This window comes from Stereum hirsutum (assembly GCF_000264905.1).
Source record: "Stereum hirsutum FP-91666 SS1 unplaced genomic scaffold STEHIscaffold_26, whole genome shotgun sequence".
Taxonomy (NCBI): Eukaryota; Fungi; Basidiomycota; class Agaricomycetes; order Russulales; family Stereaceae; genus Stereum; species Stereum hirsutum.
Genome location: NW_006763156.1, coordinates 236,720 through 258,801, shown reverse-complemented (window position 1 = coordinate 258,801; position 22,082 = coordinate 236,720). Strand labels below are relative to the sequence as shown.

Genomic DNA, 22,082 nt, shown 5'->3' with positions numbered 1-22,082 from the left:
AGGCTTGAGACCTGGGGAGACACTTGTATTGGACATCGGATACCCCTCGATGAAGGAGATCGTGCTTACGCTGAACGAGTACGTCTATTGCTCAAGTTGATAGCCGAGAATGACTTGTTAACATCATCTATGCCTTAGTCGACGTCCACACACATCGTTCCGATTCGAATACTTGCTGCTGGTGCAAGTTATATCTTGCAGAACAAGGAAGCAAGGTCAGGAAGGGAGGAAAAATTCCTCGCCACTGTGAAGAACCATTGGGAATGGCTCATGCGCGCCGTGAGTGATCGTTTGATCTTGTCCTATCTGTATCTTCTTTCATACAGACTTTTTTTTCTTCCTAGTTCTGGGTGTCGCCTCAGAAAAGTCTCATCTCTGGAGAGCGCTCATGTAACGAGCGAGCCATTTTTTCTGAATTTTGTCACTATATGGTCTGCGCTTGTCCATCTCTATTACCGTTCGTTCTTTGTTTTTTCGTCATCATTGCTTACCTTGACTGATAACTATGTAGAATTATTGATACACCCAAAGATTTGACTATCACTGTTCTCTTTCGCATGTGGTTTCACTCCACAGGTACCCGCGACACAATTATTACGCTCAATACCATCGCAAACATCCTATGGCCACTTGACTTCGACGGAGATACAGCTGTGCTTTTTCGCTATCGTGAACGTCATTCCATTCCTTCACACGTCATTCAGTCACTCTTGAAGGCCATTCCTGGCCAGTCGCCTAAACGTCTTCTCGATAGAATCCTACAGCAGTTCTCGACGCAAACTCTAGGAGACGTCTTCGGGATCAGCAGATTTCTTATGGACATCGCAAAGTTTTGTACAGCTGACAACCTCCCAGACGTCGCGGTTACGCTGATGAAAACGCTGTGTCGTTCTCACGCGCTCTTTGCGACGACCTTTTCGATTGTTATCGATCCAGAAATGGTGATGGAGACGGAGGGCAGCTGTGCATATACTTATCTCTCCATGCTCTTGCGGTTCGTCGAAGTGATGACCAACCATGTCTCCACAATATGCCTGACGGAGAGCGAGCGGTACCTTCAAATTTGCCGAAAGACTCGTATGTTTGACGCATTTGAGCGTGCTCTGGAGAATGCTCATCTTTCGCCGGACGTTATTCGTAAGAATGCGCCTATTCCTTGCTTTTTATGGTCAAATGTACTAACCGCTTTCCTCTTCCAAGGTTCCGTGGTATCCATCCTCATGGGTCTTCGCTCCCTGCTAAAGGACAACCCGCACCTCATCTCAATCATTCGTTCCGAGTTCCCTCGCCCTCGGATTCTCCACGGACTTCTCCACGTCACGTTTGGTGTCCCACACTCTGATACGCTCTCATGGTTTGTGCGGACCCCGAGCGTGCGTCAGCCGATCCTCATGTCGTGGCTCCTCGGTTATTGGGCGCTCTATGCGTTGTGTGAAGTCGACGGAGACTGCATGCGAAGGGTATGCAAGTCTCGTAGGAGAAAACGATGCAAGGCGTGTAAGTGGACCAAGTATTGCGGGGAATATTGTCAAAAAGAGTACGTTCGTCTAAATGCGCATCTTAGGGTGGGATCCTTTCTTCGGGCTGATTGACGCCATATTTTGTATCTCGTAGGGACTGGGAGGAGCATAAGCTCATCTGTGGCCTAGCGTTCGACGAGCGAGCTCATGTATTCCCTTTCAAACCACACAGGCTACCATTCGGCATTACAAAGACCTTGTAGATGTGAGTGTCTGTCCATCCAGACCCAGTTTTAGTCTATCATACTCATATGCAATTGGCGTTCCAGACAGTGACAACTCCTCTCCTCCACTCTGTATGTCGTTGTAAGTTATTTTTCGCCAGGCCGTCTGGGCGAAGCTGCCAATTATTTGTTCCTGTATAGGCTTCGCACACCCAGTTGTATCGGTAGCTTTCATTTCGAACCATATTTTGCCTACACACATTCCGCCGGCCCCGCCGTATATCCGATGTTCTCTGTCGTTTTGACATGGAAGTGAGGTGTCTAATCCCCCGTGATCCTGTACTTGATGCCCACAATGTTTGGCACTTCAACCTTTTATCATCATTTAGCATGATGAACAGACATCTGATGCCAAATTGCTTCCGATCTTTTAATTGAAAGCTTCGAACTCAGTTTGTTTAACTTCAGCTCTCCGTACCTGTTGTATTCGTGTCCATATTCTACATGTGACTGGGGACCTCACGTTTGTCCCCACTACCTCGGGCAGCGACGAGCTCCCGTTTTTTTTCTAGGACCACATCGACACTAAAACTTGTCACAGGTCAAAATCTGCCTAGCGCCTTAGCTGTGCGGTTCGGCGCGACGCCGGGAGTCATATGTTGCGCTTCTTCGTTCAATTCCATCTTCCTCTAAACGCGTCATAATCATTTTTGACTGCATGGAAGCATGTATGTTAGACTTGTTGGCGCATACTGCGGCTCTAATGGCCAAATGATGTGGATTTTCCCTCACGAATTGTCGTAGAATTGATCAAGTCACGAAGGGAAGACATAATTTGGAGGCTAAGTCATACTTCCATGACTTCCGGCACCATTTCTGCCTTGATGATCAGTGGTCTTCTCTCGGGCTCGTCTTGATTCCGAACTCTTAGAGGCCAGACTTCCAGGTATAAAAGCTGCATTTCTTTTTGATGGATCTACAGCACTCCCACTGCTACCACGACATCGACCAAATTCCAACCATGAAGTACATCCTCGACCTCATTTAGGGCCATATTCACATCTCTGACGCCTATGTCGTTGTCTTCTAGGTTCACGCTTTCGGCCGTAGCTGCCTTGCTCTCCTTTGTCGCGACGGCGCACGCTGCTGCTGCCAGTGCCGCCATCGTTGAGAGTGCTGCCGTTGCTGCCACCGCCACTGGTCCGATTTCTTAACCATCTCCATCGCCGTCATAAACACTGAAATATCTTTATCTCCTTTCTCCTCCTCAGCTGCCCTCGACGCTCGGTCCACCGCCCCCCGGCAACTCCGCATGATAGGCGGCAAAGGCCAAATCACCTGGATTCTCGACACGCACGTCGGTCAAACAGTGTCGAGCATGGAAGGCGTCGCGTACTTCACCGGTGCCGCGCTCCCTACTTTACAAGGCAATGGGACCTTCAATTTGACGTTGCCGGAGGGGGGTCAGGTCGTGTTGAAGCTTTTCGATGAGTTGGGGAATCAGGTTGTGGATTGGGATGGGAGCGGGAGGCAGACTCCTGCGGGGAGTTTGCTCCCTGCCGCGGGGGCTAGTATTGCGGGGACTTGGGCTTAAATGGGTATTTTCTGATTGCCTGTCGTTGTGTACTAGCGACTCACACACTAAGTGTGTCGAAAGCGCGAGACGGTGTGCGATAATATGACGAAAGATATGCTTTATCTTTTATCTGGTTTCCGCCTTGCTATGGTGCGAGAGGGAGCGAACGCAGATGCAAAGCGATTTATCCTTATTTCCTCCGTGAATCAAGCGGTGGTTCGTCGAACAACAACATAAGTTTACAAAATAAACCACCAAGGAGCAATGATGATTTAACCACTCCTGCATACCTTAGCTTCATTCGGGCTCGTGTTCTCCTATGCCGGCGGAGCGATCCAAATTCACAGGCGCTCATGATTCAAGCGGAGTTTGATTTGTGCCGTATATAGCCTGAGTCTGCACTAGTCTCCTGCACAGACCTTATATAAGAAATCATTATATAAGGTCTGTTCCAATTTCTGGGACTTTGGCGGGGCGGCCCCTAAAGACCATATAAGGAAATTCCTGGGTCGCGTCGGATCTCTCAGCTCGGTGCCACACACAAGGGTGGCACAGACAAGTTGCATAGGTTTTCGTTTCTCCTCCTGGATTCTGCCTGCCCGTGTGTATCAAATTTGCTACCAGTTTTTCAGCATCTCGACACAGTATCGGTGAGGCAGAATTTCCATTATAACAGCTCGAGCGAGATACATAGCTTTAGGACGTCCGCACCTTAGTGAAACATGTCTACACGTCTCCGAAGCGCTCAATAAAATGCTGTCTAAGGAGATTACTACGTATCAATGTGACCTGTACTTGGAAAGAGAGATGTCAATGAAGAGCCGGCACGGGACTGGAATGGACGAACGATTCCCCAGTCCTTAATCAGGGGCCACAGTGGCGGAAAGAAGGAGAACCGCAAGCCTCGCTTGCAGATAGCCCAGCAAATATTTTCCTAACAGAATGACCGCAATCAAGCGCAAATCGTGACAGGTTCTGCGAGCGTCATTGAGTGTATGGACTCAAGAGGGTTGTTGAACTCGGAGTTAGCAGTGATGCTAATATCTTACTACTAGATGTATTGTAGACCATGTAAATGCAACGAGTCGAGACATAATGAGGTAATATTCATCCGTGCATTAATTCAGAAGACGAAAGGGAACCTCTGCTCACTGTGAGGTAGGAACAAGAAAGGGAATGGGACGAGACAGAGACACGAAATCTGTGAACACCTCTTGCGCCCCTCACGGTTATCGCTTCGCTTAGATGAGATCAGGGCTTTCGCGTTATCAAGAATTTCCATATATGGTCTTTGGGGGTCGGCCCGCCAAAACCTCCCAAATTGGACAAGACTATGAACTGAGTATGATATCCAACCCACATCGGAGGTTCGAAGTTCACACATTGCGCTTTCAAAGCGATAATAAAACTGATTTCAACCACTACATGTATGCACTATTATAGTTATATGCCATATGGACCCACGAAAACATCGATTAGTTGGAGAGCATTGCAAGAAAATAACGCGATTAACAACTGTTATGGTGTAGGTTCGTCGACTCGCCGATATACTCTCAACATCACTGCACTACCAACACATTGTCGGCACCAATACGGAACTGTCCTCCACCCCCATTAGTATGGTCCTCAAGGCTCCGTGAACCGAAATACTGGTCGACAACATCTCTCCCCGCCCGAATAGCGAACTCGACCGTCTCAAACCCGTTAAGTCCAGACGCATAGTACGTGTTCATCTGCCCCTGCAACTCATTGAACCTGAGATAGTACCCGCTTCTCAACTCTTTCGATTCGTAGCGTGCAAAGTAGTCCCACTCCCAGAACGCCCTGACGTCGTCGTCGGTGATAGGTTGGGCCGGCTGGGTCGTGTTACTAGGATCCTTATTGATCTTCGATATCGTGTCCTTGAGCAGCACTCTCGCCTCCTCCCGCGTCTGATTACTTCCGTGTTTTCCCCATGACCACGTCGTAGCTATCGAGGATTTGGGGAAGAGACGGGTGAAGGCTGATGGCTGGCCTTTCGGCTCGAACGTCCATGCAGAGAAACTGTGGTAATCCGGAGTGACGACATTGACAGCGCCAGACCAGTATTTGGTGGTGATGAGCGGGGAGAACACGGCTGTTTCTTCTGAAGAGATGTCCAGCTGTGCGGCTTGGAGAGCGCGGATGACAGGGGCAAATGCAAGGATGAGTTTTGAACAGCTTTGATTGACTGCATTTCCCGTCTGGTCATTGTATGATATGATCGGAGTGCTACCAGAGCGGTCTGCGAGACGGTTAGCCATGCTACCTATCGGGACTGAGGCTGGGGTTGCACTCACCGATGTTTGTGATGGTAGTGTTGGTGAAGATTGGTCCTTTGACAGAACTCTCCGCGTATCGAACAAAAAGCTCGTGAAAATCTGCCACCGAGAAGACCATGCATCGTTAATCATCAAGACAGATATAGAGAGGTAGAGAAACATTATGCTCACCAATTACATACCCAGGTTGCTGGCCTCCGAAGAATTTTATGATGTCTGGCGTGAAGTACTGCAGCATATAGATCTGGAAGAGGCATAGCTGGGTCAAACGCTCTGAAGTTAATATAAACAGAGGAAGGTATCTACCGCCGGAGTCTCGTTGATACTACCATATCCATAGGGTACCATTCCTATGCACATAATCTGCATGAGTTCATAGCCCACATACTGGTCAAAGGAACTGGAACAAACCTTGTTCAAGAATCCTGAGCAATTCCGGAGAGGAGTAATCGTTCTGTTTCAGCCACTCGGCAAACGGCAGCGTGAGGTCCTCTGGAATAGGGTCCTGGAAATAACGAATCAGTGGACTGAATTTGGCGGTACATGTTCCACCTCACGCACCTTGTACCCTATGGACACCCAAGGTGCGAATGTATTCTCCCAGAAATGGAACAATCTCTCGACATCCTGCTCTATGCGAGGATACACATCGGCAGGAGAGGGTGCCTCGGCGACCGCACCATCTGTCCAGTTGAATCTCCAGCCCTTGATCGTGGCATACGAGAAGAGATACGATGGCAGACCTGACGCGTCGATGATCGGGAGGGTTTCTTTATATGTCTCGTTCGAGTACAACAATGCACCCATAGGGTGGAACTGTCCACTGTGGACGAGTACTTATCAGATTTTAATAGTTGTCTATCGGTAAGTATATGTATCGCGCACTTGCCCTTCATGATACGCTTTACATTTCCCGCCCACTGTGTCCCTCCTCTCGAAGATGATGGTGTGGTACCCTTTGCTCTCGAGTCTGTTGGCAATGGTCAATCCAGCTGGTCCCGCGCCCACGATGCACACTGGATCGGCTGCAACAGACAGGGTGATTGCTGAGCCAACCACCAGAAAGGAGCGAGAGAGCTTCATGAGGAAGGATATGCAAGAGCGAAGAAGTCGTTCTACAATGAGGATCTCTCCTCTACGTACTTATCTTGACTTACATAGACGCTATCAATGGTGTGGCAAGCTCCACGGAGGTGAAATCGTACGAATGGAAGCATATCGAAGACTTGTTAAATGCTGAGTCGATGCATATGACAGAGCATCGTATGAAGCGAGGCATGATAATGTAAATGTGGAATCCTTTCGTATTTTTGTAGACTCACCCTACTCTATCCGGTACGAAGAATCCTTCAAACGGGCCTCGATCTTCATACCTCGCTTCGTACGACGCACTATCGTATGGACCGAGTCCGATTTGCATACGATAGAGCATCGTACGAAGCGAGGTATGATAATCGGAATGTGGAGGCCTTCAGTGTTTGTGTAGACACACCCTGCGTTATTCGGTACGCTTCGGAATAATACTTGGTCCATATAGGCTGGGTGTATCCCCTTAGCATGTTCGAGACCTTGTATTCCATGCCTTTCTAATTTATGCGATACATTCTATGCTCGTGAAATCATCCACGAACGGAAGGCTCATAGTACCCAACAGTGCTGTAGTCTTATCGAAAGTGGTCATTTGTTTTGGAGTAAGAATTTGAACCCACCAATCGATATTACAGGCTTCACTCAACAGGATGGCATGCGCAACGACAGGTCGCGTATCAAAATAGTTCAAGTAGCGCAAGGTAGAAGATCAAACGGAGTCGGTAGAGAGAGCCGTCAGGGGGTAACCTGTACCAGTGATCATGGTGGGATTCAGAGCTCAGTGAACACCAGTATGAAATCTCCCCGAAACCACCCAGATGCAGACACAGAGGATCATATTGTCGAGAGAGGTCATCAGACAGGCTGCAGTCAGTCTTGCGTGGTCTTTCTTGGGGACGACCGAGGAAGATCATAAGACAAGGTCAGAGTAACTGTACTTTGCAGAATTCCGACGGCGAGTCAAAGGCAGTAGAAATGACTCGGGATAAATCAGCCCCTAGAGTTATCTCTTAGACTGAACCAGACGAAAGCATCGAGCCAGTGGTAAGAAGGGTACAAGAACGACGGGGTGCAGACAGACCGAGGAGGGAGCGAAAAAAAAGGCGCTAATCTTGTCAGCGCGGAGTGGCTAGCGTGGCTCAACTCCGTCGACATCGTGGCTCGATCTCCACGCCCCGCCCCCATCCGCCACAGCATAAGTAAATTTCATTGCTATATGGAGCCGAGTTATGTTTAGAGGTAAACGCATACTCGAGGGACGTGTTTCGAGCCACTGGAGAGGGTAGCCAGCGATTATGGCAGGAAGCAAGAGCGATGAAAAAGAACCCAGCAAGAGAGCTCGAAAGACAATGTGGCACTTCGGCAAGTTCTATGTCGGATGCTGAGGACAAAGAAGCAGTCGAAGATTATCCGCGAAGGCGACAAGAAGACTGAGATGAACCCTACGGCTATATCTGAAGTCCGTAGGTTCGACGCCGCACATGCTGATATAGATACCCCGCATAGTGGCAGGCCTCCACAGCGTCGAACACACCTCTTCTTCACAAGTGATCATGATTGTCCCCTCTGATACAACCCCATCCAACGACGCTTCGGATTCGTAGGGCACTGAGAAAGTCGAGGAGTTCATTTGGGGTCAAGTCACTCTCATCCAGCAAGCGCTCGACAGAGTCGATGCGATCGTTGCCTACATAGGTCAGGCTGGACGACATTTCGTTTCTGCATGAGTGTCCACGGGCACTGATCTCATCTGTTTTCTGGTATCTGACCTCAGAAGGAGTCCGACCGTGTCAGTACTGCAAGCAAGGAGCTACAGGAGGTAATCGGGGAGGCACGAAGGATGCATCCGTTCGTGTCGATGCCTAAGCGTGAGTACAGCAAAGCGGATGAGGCTTTGATGGAGCTACAATACGTACGTCATCATATTATAATCTGTTGGCCCACAGTGGGACGAAGAAACCATCTGATTAAGCATTCTTCAGCGTGCACAACTCCTCTTGATAGGAGAGAGTTCACCTTCAGCGTTCACTGACGGCGACTCAGCGGACCCAGTTGTGTACGTCCAAGTTTACTGTGCAGCTTGGATGGTTGAATCTGGCATTGAAAAATTTTCATTTTATCAGCGGGCGCGGTATGCGCATCGATTGAGTTCATAGGAGAGAGTTCGAAAGACGTGAGCTGGGGGCCGAACTTGTGGTTACTGGCTTTCGCCGGCTGAAGTACTTCCCGAAGAAAGAGGCTCGAGAGCAGGACATTGACAACACGGTGGAGGCCACGTTACTTTCGAGACACGCCATACAGGATTCAACAAAAAATGATACTATATTCAATGATGCAATGTGAGGTTATGTGAGAAATGGATATAATATCGAGTTTACCTTGAGTATGAATCGGTCCTTTGAGTTCGGACTTGAAAGTGGCTCTTCGTCGTGGCTATAGAGAGCAAGACACATAGAGGTCGCCATGAAAGAAGCGCAGCCGACGCGGTTCATGGTACTGTACTCTTTCATTATACAAATACAGCACGAGGCAGTCAAATGAGAGGAGCAAGGGGAGAGAGGCGTTATGGAGGTACTTGACCCTAGACCGTGATCACAGAACGACAGCGAGGAACCCAGCGGAGCCCGCAGACAACATTCCCAGTCACTAAGAATATTTCAGTGGACAGGTTGGAGTGCGTCCTATGTGATCTTTCTTAGAAGCGACCGTCGACCGACGAAGATCACAATACAAGGTCGAAGTGCTGGAGTTCCGGCGGCGAGTCAAAGGCAGAATGAGCGACTCGAGTAAATCAGCCTATAGAGAGAGCTTGAAGAAGGCATCAAACCAAGGCATAGAGAAAGCAGTAAGTAGGGAACGAGAACGAGCAGGTGCAGAAAGAGATGAGAAAGACAGAGCGAGGATGGGAGCTGGGAAAAAGAGGGGATGGAAGCGGGCGCTAAATTCTAATCTTATCAGCGGAGTGGCTCGCGTGGCCCAGCCCCGTCGACCTCGTGGCTCCCCACGCTCTGCTTCCGTCCGCCACACCGACTTGAACATGTCCTCGAGCTCCCTCTTGCTTCAGCTGCTCGCTCGTCCTGGACTACCTCTGCTATTGCTCCCAGCTTGCCGGCTCTCAAATAAGTGCTCGAGACTCTTCGTTATGAGCTAGAAGGGGGAGATATGACGCTCTTAGGACCGCGGCTGTCAGGCTAACTCCACGCTTCGAATCTCAACTCCTCCGACTCCCGAGAAGAAGCAGACGTCCAAACGTGCTGATCACCCCTTTTTGGACGCCACTTTGCTCTGCCCAGGATGAACCTCGCGTTGGCCATGGGCATCTCTACAGATATATATATCGCCCCTGACGACGAAATGCAAACTCTCCCGCTCCTCTTTTCTCCGTCCTCCAACGTCCCTTCTGCCCGTCGTCTCTGCATAAATCCTGGCCAGAAAAAGGCCTCCAGGCGAGTGATGTATGACGGAGCAGAGTACGAGGATGCATACGGGATGGGAAGGATGGATTGGCCGTTGGATGAACCTCTCGAGTACGCCCGTCTCTCCCGTTCTTCATCCCCCTAATCTAAACACGCCCTTCGTCGCCAGTCTCGTTCCTTCCGACCAGTGGGACGAGAACCCACGTTCTCCTTCTCCCGACGCGCTCGAACGCGAAATAGTGCGCATCTTCCTCTCCTCCCACGCTACTCTCCGCTAACCGCTCTGCATGTACTCATAACAGTGCTCGAATTTCACGTGCTGTGGTCTGACCATCCCCGACATGCACGACCTCCTCGCCCACTTCGAAGACTCACACGTCTTCGTCCTTTCAAAAGAACACTCCGCATCCGACGCTCATCCATCCTCCGTTCTTGCTTCGCAGACGTCTCCTCCACTTCATTCCCACCAGAACGACGAATACGATCCCGAACCCTTCGTCCTCTCCTACCCCCAACCTCGCGCGCTCCCTATTCCCAGTCCCATTCCCTCGCTCTCCTCGGCGACACAAACTCTTCCTGACCTTGGCGTCTGCATCCCCTCCGGCTCTCGTCCCTCGACGCCTGAGCTGAGCGCCGCCGGTTCCGATTCAGATCTAATCTCCTCTTCGCCCTCGTCTGCGTTCTCTCCTCTATCGCCATTTATCCCGTATTCGTCTGCTTTCTCCCTCGCGCCGATGTCGAACGGTTCCATGGACGAGTTTCTCCACTCCACTTCGCTGTCTCGGGTCGACCGTTTACATCTCGACACGGACGGCACCATGTCGATATATGCGCACGATTTCTCGCCTTTCGACGCTGTCGCCCAGAGGCAGATAGAAGACACAACGCTCGAAATACAAACAGACCTTCCTTCCGACCCTTCGCATTTTCCGACAATCCTCAGCCTCCCACCCGCTTCGTTCTCTCTCCCCCCCTCGACCTCCGCTCGCACTAGACCCACACCGGCAGCAAAGGCTAACAAGGCTAAGAAGACAGGATCGGGTACGGGGAGTGGTCGTGTCCGAGACATTGGGAGGCGAGAATGTATACGTGGGAAGTTGAATGCGGGCTCTGGTGGAGGTGACGGTGGACTAAGACTTGGAACGAAAATAAAAAGAGGCGCTCAGGGAAAGTCCGTCTCGAAGACTACGAATACGAAGGAGAGGATCATCGCGGGATCGGGATCGGGATCGGGATCGGGGTCAGGTTCGGGTTTTAGTTCGGTTTCGTGTGGCGCTGCTGCTGTGGAAGTGGGAGTGGATGTGAGACAGGGAGGTGATGAAAGAGTATCAAACGACGAGCTCCACCAAACTTCGTACATCCAGACGGCGGACGCACCATCGCAGGCCTCGTATACGTATACGTATCCGTATCCTTCTATCGAGCAGCAGGACCGTTCTGAGGACATGAATCCGGACGTACGTGTGGCGTGCGGGGAGAGTAAGATGACTGCGAGGAAATCGAGAGAGAAGGCGTTTAGATGTCCGGTATGTGTTTTTCTTTTCCTTTTTTTCCTTTTTTTATGTGTTTCGTGGAATGGTGCCGTGTTTCATGAAATGGAGGGTTTCTCGAGCGTTCGTCGTGGGTTCTTGGGTGATCGTTCTTTGAGTGGTGTGGTGTTACTGTTGGTGTTGGTTTAACGGTTGCCTTGATGTGGCTTCTCTGTGCTCGATCGTCTCTGCATCTATGCTCTTGGATTTTGTTACGACACATATATGCCCCCTCATGCGTTAGGAAGAGAACATATCAATTACTGTGCTCCAGACACGATGTGCGTGTGTATGCGTATCCGTCCTGGAGGTGAAGTCACGTCGTGTAGCTTCGTCTCCTAGGGTGGAAGTCTTCAGCTTGTCGACGCTTACATGCGTTTGATTCCAGGCTACATTCAGGACTCCATGTAGTCTTTCCGCTCGATGTATTCTTTCGGCTCGAAGTCGTCTCCGTGCGACAGCCAGGGACTGGGCCAGTAAATCTGATGAACGGAGCATTCGATTCATCCTTTTCAATCCGACGGCGGATGGTCGAGATGCTTTACAGTCATGCGGAGCTCAGTTCCGTGGTTTTATTGTTCTGGCGAGTGTGTAGAGGGAGAGTGTGCGGGACTTACGTAGATGGTCTTTTCGAAAATTAGAACTCGCTCATGCACACTGCTCGGTTTTCGAAAACTGTCGTCCGCGTCCCGTTATATTCTTTTATTACCCCGCCGTCGCCACTCCTGTATCTGAGTTCGCTACTAACAAAACTCCATCCTTTCTCTTCCAGACGCTAGGTTGCGTGAAAGTCCGTCATCGTCTCTCTGTCACTCCCCCCTTCGTTCCTCTCGCATCATTAACACCCTTCCTTGCCTACGAATCGCGCCGTCCCGTTTCTATCCTTCTTTCTCGAGCTCCGGGGTTATACATACTCATGTAACGCTATCGATTCAACAGTCCTACCTCAACCCAAACGGTCTCAAATATCATCTCGAAAAAGGAACGTGTACCGTCCCTCGATCTCGGGCGTCATTCCCTGCACCGGGTACTTCCTCGACGACTGCCCCGAATTCTTTCACTACGATTGCCATGGACTCGAACGGTATCCCCGCCGTCGCCACCCACATTGCTCAATGTCCTAGCACATAGAATATGGTGTATGCTCGCAATCTCATGGACATTCCAGCATCTAAACTTATGACAGTTGAAGTCATCTCTTCTGGTTGAGATCGCGTCTACGAAGGATGCTACGTAAAACATACTGGTCGTCACGCTCCTCCTCTTTTCTCTCCGCTCTAGCGACTCGAAATATGGCAGAGCTGGTCGTACGCGCGGCGTGGATCCGGAGGTCTCGGGAGCGAATAGCATTCGGCGTCGGTCATTTGGACTTCGACGCACGTTGGAAGTTTGCTTAGTCGGAACAGAATGGCCAAGGCTATCGGAACCGTTGCAAGTTATGTAAATGGCGGGAACTTTCTTGGGAAACGGAACGCACGGAAGAGGCGCAATACTCAGAGTGGCCGTTCTCATTCGACTTTACAGCATTGATGCTGGCAGATGTATCTGCAAGTCTTCAGCGGTGGAGCATCCGCATGGTATCGACTAGGGCTCGTGAGTTTGAGAAGAATTTCGACGAGTCAATCCATCTTTACGCACGTAGTAAGGTAGTATACCGCGTTCTATTTCCTCGTGATCGGCACTGACTCGCAGTATATAGGAATGTACGCATGCTGATCTCTGCCTCTACCGAATTCGATCCTCTGCCAATCCCTCTCTGACACCCCTCGCGTACTCAGAGGCTCTCCCTTCCTTCCTACCCGCATCCACACATCTCTCTTGACGCTACGGCAGCTCGCCAGCACGACAGAGTGTAGAAAACGACGTGCGATAGGTATGAGAAAGGAGGACGTGGAGATGAAAGCGGTATGGAGGGGGGATAGAGGGAAGAGTTGGCGTTGGCGGAGGAGATGGAGGATCTCGCGCCAGAGGACGCGGGGATTTGGGGAGAGATTGAGCGGGGCGATTATGGTCATGGTCGGGAGCGTGAAGGATCTTGGGCTAGGGTTGTATGCGTGGGATAGCGAGCTGGAGAGAGTGTATGGCTTGTCGGTGTTGTTCGATTTCCGGATTGCGCTTGTTACGAGTACGCTTACAGATGTTTGCAAAAGAAAAATATACCTATATATTCCCTCTTTTGCTGTCATCGTCGTTTCGCGTGGAGTAGCTTCGACTGGTCTTCCTGCCGTTTGAAGCACTCATTATGAGGCCTAAAAACCATCTATGCGATTATCGCCAGCGAGATCCAGTAGCCTGCCTACGATAACACGCAAGCAAACGAGGAAAAAGAGAAAAAACACAATTACGACGAGATCAATTCCCAAAGGTGGGGAACACTATACTGCTACGATTCTACAGAAAAGGAAAAGTGGTACTGGTTCAAGCAACTAGATTCCAAAGGACCTACACCGTATCCTTATTCGGTAAAGCCTCTCGTATGTCTGTAAGATCCGGGAAGCTTGCTTCACCGTCTACATCATCTTCCGGCACCCGACCACCGCCCCTGCCGCCCTTACTGCCCCTGCCGCCCCTACCACCCTTTCCACCCTTTCCACCCCTCCCTCCGTTTGAACTCTGGCCTGCAATCGTGGCTTTCTTGTTCTTCCGACTCTCCGCTGCTTCGTCTCTCTTCTTCTTCCTCTCTTCCTCTACCTGCTTCTTCCTCTCTTGCTCTGCCCGCCTCTTCTCTTGCTCTTCCTGCTTCTTCTTCTCTTGCTCTTCCTGCTTCTTAACCTCTTGCGCTGTCTCCGACCTCTCGATTGGGTACATCGCAACCATCATCCGCTTCTCTAGCACACCTAGAACCCCCGGCGCCTGACGCTCGGTCATGGTGGCAAAGATCTTCCCAAACGGTTCCGAAAATTTTCCAAGAACTGGGTATTGCAACGCCGAGCATCCACGAACGTTCACCAGTATATTCTCGGGCTCCTCCTCGACGTACCCCGACCATTTAACCGTTCTCTGTGCCGCTCTCTTTACCAGGAGTCTCCTTCTTCCCTTCTCCTTGAACACCGTACTGGTGCAAAGGTCCATGAGCATGACGATCGTCGGACACTTGACTCTCCTGGATTCTGATCCGGTAGGACTCGGGTGAAGAATGGGTGGGACGGTCAAACCGCTTGCGACCGTGCCATCCGCCTCCTGTTCCCTGGCTTTGACCTGAAGGCCGCATACGCCGAGATATTCGCGTTTATACGGCTCGTGAAGCGATCCGCCGTAGTAAATAAGGAGGATGTCGATGACCGGCTGATTATGGCAGCATTGAATGGCGGCGCCAGAGAACCAAGCGTGCTCGAGCTCTTCAAAAGTGAGCTCTTCGATCGTCTTTTCGTACTGGAGGAAGTGGGTGAGGTTCACCCACTTGCCCTTGCAGAGCGATCGAAGCTCCTCCGCCAACTTCTTCTCGTCGTCATCGTGAAAAAATCCATACCGGTCCTGCCCAAGAAGGCTCGACATCAAGTCATGCAATTCGATGGCGTGGATGTAGCACCCGTCCGTCGTGACAAACGGTGTATCTTGTTTGGTAGTGGCCATATCGCGAGCGAGGAGAAGAAGGAGGCGGGAGCAGAGTTCCCCCACCTCTCCAGCTGCGAGTACGGAATGCTGGCGGTACAGCTCGTTGCATAACGTGGTGAGTGCTTCGTTGTAGATTGCCGTAGATTTTGTAAGTGCGGTGGCGGCGGCGATGGCGAGCATAGGTTCCGAAGGGACAGTAGTGTCCAACGTCGTTTTCACGATGGAGACCAGGATGCGCATGTGGCGGCTGACGGCGTCGGCGGCAATCCGGTTCGCGGCGTTGTTCCCTGCCAATTTGAGGCATGCTCTGGAGGCAAAAACAGCTAGTACTTGCGACAAGTCTGTTGGATTGAATCCGCGAGCGGCTAACAGCTTATCCTTCGCAAACGTCACAACCAGCGGCGTTTTCATCGTCGACCACAACTACAACGAGTAATCAGACTCAGTGCGCGGCCCTAGAATAGAATATTCGAGACAAATACGGGAACATACCGGACGACCAAGATATTTCAGGTTCTCGATATCCAACGAGGCGGAAGCCGTGTCCGTTCTGAAGCGATGTCTGAGTTGGTTGAAGTCCATGTAGGTGAACGGAGGCAGCGGCATGAGGTCGGCGGTAAGACGTGCCGACGGAGCAAGAGGGCCAGAAGGAGCCAACATCGCAGCGGAGGAACTGGTGTCGAGCGTAAGGAACCAGAAAGATACAGGCGTGGTCATATGTTCCGCAGCTTTCAGTATACGCTGAAAGGCGATCAACGAGCATTTTCGGGAAGGTTCTCTTTCATTCGCGGACGTTCCTCCGAGAATAGTGCATTCATCTAGAGCCAGAAAGAACTTGGTATGGCCAGCAGCGTGAAGTTTGGCGCTCAAACGTTTAAACGCTGGCTGACAGAATTCTGCAAAGAGCTCGGCATGCCACTGAGAACTGCTCTTAGACAGCTCTTCGTCGTACTTTTTGCGCTCGTTGTTCGGCGCGCCCTCTTTCGGTGCTGGCCTAAGGGACTGGATCCACCTACGCTTCTCGGCAAGAAACGCAGACCGTTTGTGAAGCATGGTCTTCGCGTTGTCACAAACGACTTTGAAGAATTCCTGTCGCCGAGCGGCCTCGGGGGTATCGGGAAGACCGTAGCTGAACTTCGGGTCCAGGGCTTTGAGAAGAGAGATATCCCATCCATCAGCGATTGCTGCGATCAGTGCCCCAAGGAATGCGGCAGCCATTTCTTCTCCCTGTCGAAAGGAAAATCATAGGTTTCGGTTGGAGATGGACAAGGAAGATAAAGAGAAAGCGCCCACCCTTATCTCTATGATCTCAGGTGGGAGAGAAGGATCGGTTTGAGAGCAGTATTCGAAGAACTCCATAACTAAGGGATCTCTTGGCGGCCAACCTTCCGTCAGTTCGTTCGATGCACGTAAAGTAACGCTGAATACAGGGTGCTATTGGACTCTCATTATTAGCGTCTTCGCGGGGGACAGGACAGATTGTCAAACGTACCACAGAGGCAAGCTGATCCACCAGCCGTGACTTGCCTGTTCCGCTCGACTGCAAGATGGCGATGGTGCGTCCGTAATGTATCGCCGGGTCGTAGTTCTTTTCGTACCATTCCATTGCTTTGAGGAAGTTGTCTAGGGCGCCGCCTTCATACTCTTGCTTCCAGGCGTCTCTTAAATCGCGCGCACGTTCCGTACTGAAAAAAAGAGGAAAAAGGCGTCAGGCAGAAATAGAGACATATGATCGGGTTCGAATTACTCAGTGGTTATTTTGACGCTCACAACGTCTTCAGGTTCTATGGATGTGTCAATATCTAGTTTGTACAAAACGCGCACTGCATTGTGCATGCAGGCACAAGAAAGGCGAGACCACGTACCAGTACAGGCCAGCAGCAGAAGACGTGCCAGAGGAATCTTTCCATGCAAGTCGCCAATATCCTTTCTAAACAATTTCCGTTTATCTTGTTTCTCGAACAAGGCGTCTCGTAGTAACGTGGGTGGAGCTTCGACATTCAAATCACCAGGACCATCCTCGTCGTACCATAGTGAATTGAGGTAATTGATGAAGATGCTCAGGAGGTTCTCGATGTTCTCATGGGTTGCCGTTCTGACTTTCATTAGTGGCTTCCAGTCTTTGCGAACGCTCTGAAGCCAAGCCTCGACTTCGCTTTCTCCTTTCACGGGCCGCTCGGAGGATAGGCCTACAGAATCTGCTGACATGGTGCGAAGAGAGTGTTGAGACGGAGAAGTTACGCTTGAGAGGGATGCGGTGGTGTGAGGGAAAGGATGAAAGACGAGAACGCAGTCGCGACACGAGACAATGTAGGCGTCTCAGTTCATTGTTCTCTCGTATCAGCCACAGCCTCTGTGGAAGAATATTCCCACGCGTCAGCAAACTGCCGGTTATATTCCGGGCTCCGCCCCGTGGCTCAATCCCCCCTGCTCCTTGCCTGCTCTCGTCCCCTACGCCTACTTACAACCTCTTGCTTCAGCTGATCGGATGCCGTGAACTACCTCTGGTGCAGCTCACAGCTAATGACATCTGGGATAAAGGGCTTGCTGGTCCTGACAATGGCTGGAAAGGAGAGATGACGCGACTAGGACCGCGGACCGCCCCCTTTCAGACGCCTCACTTTTCTCTGTCCAGCGTGAACCTCGCGTTGGCTATGGGCATATTTATAGATATATATATCGTCCCTGAGGCTGGACGACGAAATCCAATGTCTTCCGCTGCTCTTTTCTTCGACTGATACTCTGCCTCTTGCCCGTTCTCTCTTCGTAAAAATCTCGTCAAGAAGGTCCTGGACGTGAGGATGAATATGGGATGGGCAGGATGGATTGGACGTTGGATGAACCTCTCGAGTACGCCTCTTTCTCCCGTTCTTCATCCGCTCTACACTAAACAATACACCGATCGTCTCCAGTCTCGCCCCCTCCGACCAGTGGGACGCGAACCCACGTTCTCCCTCTCCCGATGCTCTCGAACGCGAAATAGTACGCATCTACCTCTTCCTCGCTCGTCGCCGCATTGGCTGACTGCTCTGCATATAACTTCACAGTGGTCGAATTTCACGTGCTGTGGTCTAGCCATCCCCGATATGCACGACCTTCTCGCCCACTTCGAAGACTCACACGTCTTCGTCCTCTCAAAACAGGACTCCTCATCCGACGCTCAACCTTCCTCCGTCCTCGCTTCGCAGACGTCTCCTTCACCCTTCTCCCACCAGAACGACCAATACGATCCCGAACCCTTCGTCCTCTCCTACCCACAACCCCGCGCGCTCCCCAGTCCATGTCCCATTTCCTCGCTCTCCTCGGCGACACAGACCTTTCCTGGCCTTGGCGTCTGCATCCCCTCCGGCTCTCGTCCCTCGACGCCAGAGCTAAGCGCTGCCGGTTCCGATTCAGATCCAGTCTCGTCCTCGCCTGCATCTGTGTTCACCCCGCTATCCCCATTCATGCCATTTTCGTCTGCGTTCTCCGCCACGTCCGTGTCGATGGAAAGCAGGATGGACGAGCCTGCGTATCCGCTCCTCGACTGTACTTCGCTCTCTCGAGTCGACCATCGTCTGGCTCTAGACACGGACGGGGAAGGCGCCACATCGATGTATGCACAGGATATCTCTGTCTCGTATCCGTTCGAAGGGAACTGTCAACAAAGCCAGGCACAAGCGCACACCCTAACGCTCGAAACAAATACAAACCCTTCTCCCGACATTCATCGTACTCATCCCTCGATTCTCAGCTTGCCACCCGCCTCCTTTTCCCTCCCTGCCTCCACTAGACCCACACCCGCTGCGAAGTCTAAAAAGAGCACGACCAAGAAGGCAGGGTCGGGTGCGACGAGTAATCGTGTTCACGACTTGGGTAGGAGGATCAAAGAGAGGAGAGGAGTCGTGGATGTGGGTGGTGCTGGTGGGGGCGGGGCTTGTGCTGATGCTGGGACTGGTGCCGGTTCTGTTAGTGTTGTTAGCAGGGCTGGTGGTCGCAACTATGCCGGTGCTAGCAAATGGAATGGAGGTCTATCAGGGTTAGGAAGGAAAACGAAGAGAGGCGCTCGGGGGAAGTTCGTCTCGAACACTACGAAGACAAAGGAGAGACTCGTTACGGGATTGGGGTCGGGATTGAGGTCAGGTTCGGGTTTTAGTTCGGGTAGAGCTTTGGAAGTGGGACGGGGATGTGACGAGCGTGTATCAGAGGATGCTTCGCAGCTCGTTGACCATGATCCAATCGCGATGGCCGACGCACTATCGCAGGCATCGTATCCATCCATCGAGCAGCACGAACGTGCGGAGGATTTGGCTGCAGATGTAGGTGCCGGCAGTGGTGTGGCGAGTACCAGTGGGAGGAAGTCGAGGGAGAAGGCGTTTAAATGTCCGGTATGTGATTCTTGCATGCTTTTTTTCATCCATTTGTGTGTGGCGTGGAATGGGGTTGGAGACATGTTTGGATCCTTCGTCGTCCCTTTGTGGTCGCTGTTGCTCGAGCGTCATGCAGTTAGTTGACAAGCTCGTTCATTTGAAGCTTTGCCCTTCGAGCTTCGAGCTTCGAGATCCGCGCTTCGAGGTTTGTGATGCCATGGAGCTTTGATAGGCCGCGCATGTACGATCGCAGTCGCGTTGACATGGAGGTCATCACTGCTGCGCAACGCACATATGCATATGTGCGTACTCAAGACAGAATATATGCCTCACAAAGAGGACATGCATAGCGATCTGTTCGTGGCGCGATGTGTATATCCGTATCTCTCAGTCGATATATCCGACGGGCGTGAGGTGACGCTCTGTGACTTCATCTCTGGTACGTTTGAGTTTTGGTTGATCTTCTCTAGGTCGCAGTCGCGAGTCTGTCGATGCGTATATGCGCTCGATTCGATGGTACATCTAAGGCTCGATGTAGCCCTTGTAGTGCTCTCAGAGTAAGATGTACCCGGCTGAGGAACGGACGGGGACGATCAATCGATCCTTTCCAATTCCATGGTGGGTGATGGAGCTAGAGCGGTGTGGTGACACACGATCGTTCCGTGGTCATGTCGAGTGCGTCGAGGTAGAAAGAGCGAGACGTACGTTTGTTGCAGTTTTTCTCACTCGGATAGGTCAGATGGTCCCCCTGAAAATCAGGCCTGCTCGTGCACACTTTCCGCGCGGACTCACATTCCTCGTTGCTGCTACTTCCTTCGTCAACCTCGCTATCTCCCCTCGTGTATTTGAGCGATATACTGATGAACGCTTGTATCTTCTCCTATAGACACTATGTTGCGTGAAGGTCAGTCCTCATCTCTTCATCTTCACGTCAACTTTGCCCTTCATTCCTCGTGCATCGCCCTTTCCTTCTCTATCAATCCTGTCGTTCTTTTTTCTCCGATATACCTCGCAACTCTCCATACTCATTGGCGCTATCGATCCAACAGTCCTACCTGAACCCAAACGGTCTCAAATATCACCTCGAAAAAGGAACGTGTACCGTCCCCGACCTCGGGCGTCATTCCCTGCACCGGGTACTTCCTCGACGATCGCCCCGAATTCTTTCTCTACGATTGCCATGGACTGGAACGGTATCCCCGCCGCCCCTGTCGCCACCCACATTGCTCAATGTCCTAGCACATAGAATATGGTGTATGCTGGCAATCTCATGGACGTTCCAGCATCTGAACTTATGACAGTCGAAGTCATCTCTCCTGGTTAAGATCACGTCTACGAAGGATGCTACGTAAATCCTGCTGTTCATCCGCCTCCTCTGAGTCCTATTTTTTCTCCCCGCTGTAGTGACTCAAAAATATCGCAGAGCTGGTCGTGCGCACGATTTTGTAGTAGGCGGCGTGGATCTGCAGGTCTTAGCAGCGAAAAACGTTCGGCGTCGGTCGTTTGGACTTCGACGCACGTTGGAGGTTTTGTTCAGTTGAAACAGAATGGCCAAGGCTATCGGGATCGTTCCAAGTTAAATGGCGAGGAATTAAGTTTTTGGGAAGCGGAAAGCACGGAAGAGGATCAGTGATTGGCCGTTCTCATTCGACTTTACAGCATTGATACTGGCTGATACGTCTGCAAGCCTTCAGCGGCGATCTTGACGCTGTCCGATTGCCGGTGCTCGTTTGCTACGACTATGCAGATTCTTTCAGAAGAGGAATATGACTATTTATGCCGACTTTCATCGTTGTCGTCGTCAGTCGCTGCTCCAAGTTGGTTGTATTGCGGACATTTCGCACATGAACTCGGACACACTTTTATCTATTGCTTCGTCCTCCCCTCAGCCTCTTTCACTCTTGTCAACCTTTCGAATGGGTACATCGCAACTGCCATCCGCTCCTCTAGCTCGCCTAAAATCCCCGGTGGCTGACGCTCGGTCACGATGGTAAATATCCTCCCAAACGGTTCTGAAAAATCGTGAAGGACTGGGTATGGCAGTGCCGAGCATCCGCGAACGTTCACCAATATATTCTTGGGCTCCTCCTCGATATATCCCGACCACTTCGTTGTCCTCTCTGCCGCTCTCTTTACCAGAAGTCTTTTTCTTCCATTCTCCTGAAACGCCACACTTGTGCTCAGGTCCATGAGCATGACGACCGTCGGACACTTGACTCTCCTGGATTCCGATCCGGCATGATTCGGGTGAAGAATGGGTGGGACGGTCAAACCATCTCCGATCGTGCTGTCAGCCTGCTGAGCCCTGGCTTTGACCTGAATGCCGAATAGGCCGATACGTTCGCCATTGAACGGCTCGTTGGGAGGTCCGCTGTAGTAAAGAAGGAGAATGTCGATGACCGGCTGATTATGGCAGCATTGGATGGCGGCGCCAGAGAACCAGGCGCGCTCGAGCTCTTCCAAAGTGAGCTCGTCGATCGTCTTTTCGTACTGGATGAAGTGGGTGAAGTTGACCCACTTGCCCTCGCAGCGCGACCGAAGGTCTCCCGCCAACTCCTTCTCTTCCTTCGCCTCAAATCCATAC

General features: G+C 51.3%; 5 protein-coding genes across 5 annotated transcripts; 3 read left to right on the top strand and 2 right to left on the bottom strand.

Annotated features, from left to right (window-relative positions):
* Positions 1 to 576: 576 nt before the first annotated feature.
* STEHIDRAFT_143198 (uncharacterized protein) lies at positions 577 to 3,278 on the top strand (the record flags this gene model as incomplete). The annotated part of the gene is made up of 7 exons (XM_007311392.1): positions 577 to 1,537; positions 1,615 to 1,669; positions 1,693 to 1,725; positions 1,790 to 1,826; positions 2,286 to 2,316; positions 2,775 to 2,884; positions 2,956 to 3,278. Exons 1-7 carry the CDS (start codon positions 816 to 818, stop codon positions 3,276 to 3,278), a joined length of 1,311 nt encoding a protein of 436 aa, XP_007311454.1. The 5' UTR covers positions 577 to 815.
* Positions 3,279 to 4,819: 1,541 nt separating this feature from the next.
* On the bottom strand, positions 4,820 to 6,643 carry STEHIDRAFT_69434 (FAD/NAD-P-binding domain-containing protein; the record flags this gene model as incomplete). Its single annotated transcript, XM_007311332.1, has 7 exons — positions 4,820 to 5,523; positions 5,579 to 5,659; positions 5,732 to 5,804; positions 5,867 to 5,910; positions 5,972 to 6,065; positions 6,122 to 6,376; positions 6,446 to 6,643. The coding sequence occupies 7 exons, from the start codon at positions 6,641 to 6,643 to the stop codon at positions 4,820 to 4,822; spliced, it is 1,449 nt and encodes a 482-aa protein (XP_007311394.1).
* A 3,300-nt stretch (positions 6,644 to 9,943) lies between these two features.
* On the top strand, positions 9,944 to 12,725 carry STEHIDRAFT_163686 (uncharacterized protein; the record flags this gene model as incomplete). Its single annotated transcript, XM_007311391.1, has 4 exons — positions 9,944 to 10,176; positions 10,235 to 10,304; positions 10,368 to 11,522; positions 12,534 to 12,725. The coding sequence occupies 4 exons, from the start codon at positions 9,944 to 9,946 to the stop codon at positions 12,723 to 12,725; spliced, it is 1,650 nt and encodes a 549-aa protein (XP_007311453.1).
* Positions 12,726 to 14,036: 1,311 nt separating this feature from the next.
* Positions 14,037 to 17,390, bottom strand: STEHIDRAFT_173115 (uncharacterized protein; the record flags this gene model as incomplete). The annotated part of the gene is made up of 6 exons (XM_007311390.1): positions 17,015 to 17,390; positions 16,897 to 16,933; positions 16,642 to 16,834; positions 16,443 to 16,583; positions 15,642 to 16,376; positions 14,037 to 15,572 (listed from the first exon to the last, which is right to left on the bottom strand). Exons 1-6 carry the CDS (start codon positions 17,355 to 17,357, stop codon positions 14,037 to 14,039), a joined length of 2,985 nt encoding a protein of 994 aa, XP_007311452.1. The 5' UTR covers positions 17,358 to 17,390.
* Positions 17,391 to 17,613: 223 nt separating this feature from the next.
* On the top strand, positions 17,614 to 20,744 carry STEHIDRAFT_143196 (uncharacterized protein; the record flags this gene model as incomplete). The annotated part of the gene is made up of 9 exons (XM_007311389.1): positions 17,614 to 17,999; positions 18,062 to 18,131; positions 18,464 to 19,516; positions 19,635 to 19,703; positions 19,814 to 19,937; positions 19,969 to 20,014; positions 20,057 to 20,199; positions 20,385 to 20,402; positions 20,548 to 20,744. Exons 1-9 carry the CDS (start codon positions 17,962 to 17,964, stop codon positions 20,742 to 20,744), a joined length of 1,758 nt encoding a protein of 585 aa, XP_007311451.1. The 5' UTR covers positions 17,614 to 17,961.
* Positions 20,745 to 22,082: the final 1,338 nt, after the last annotated feature.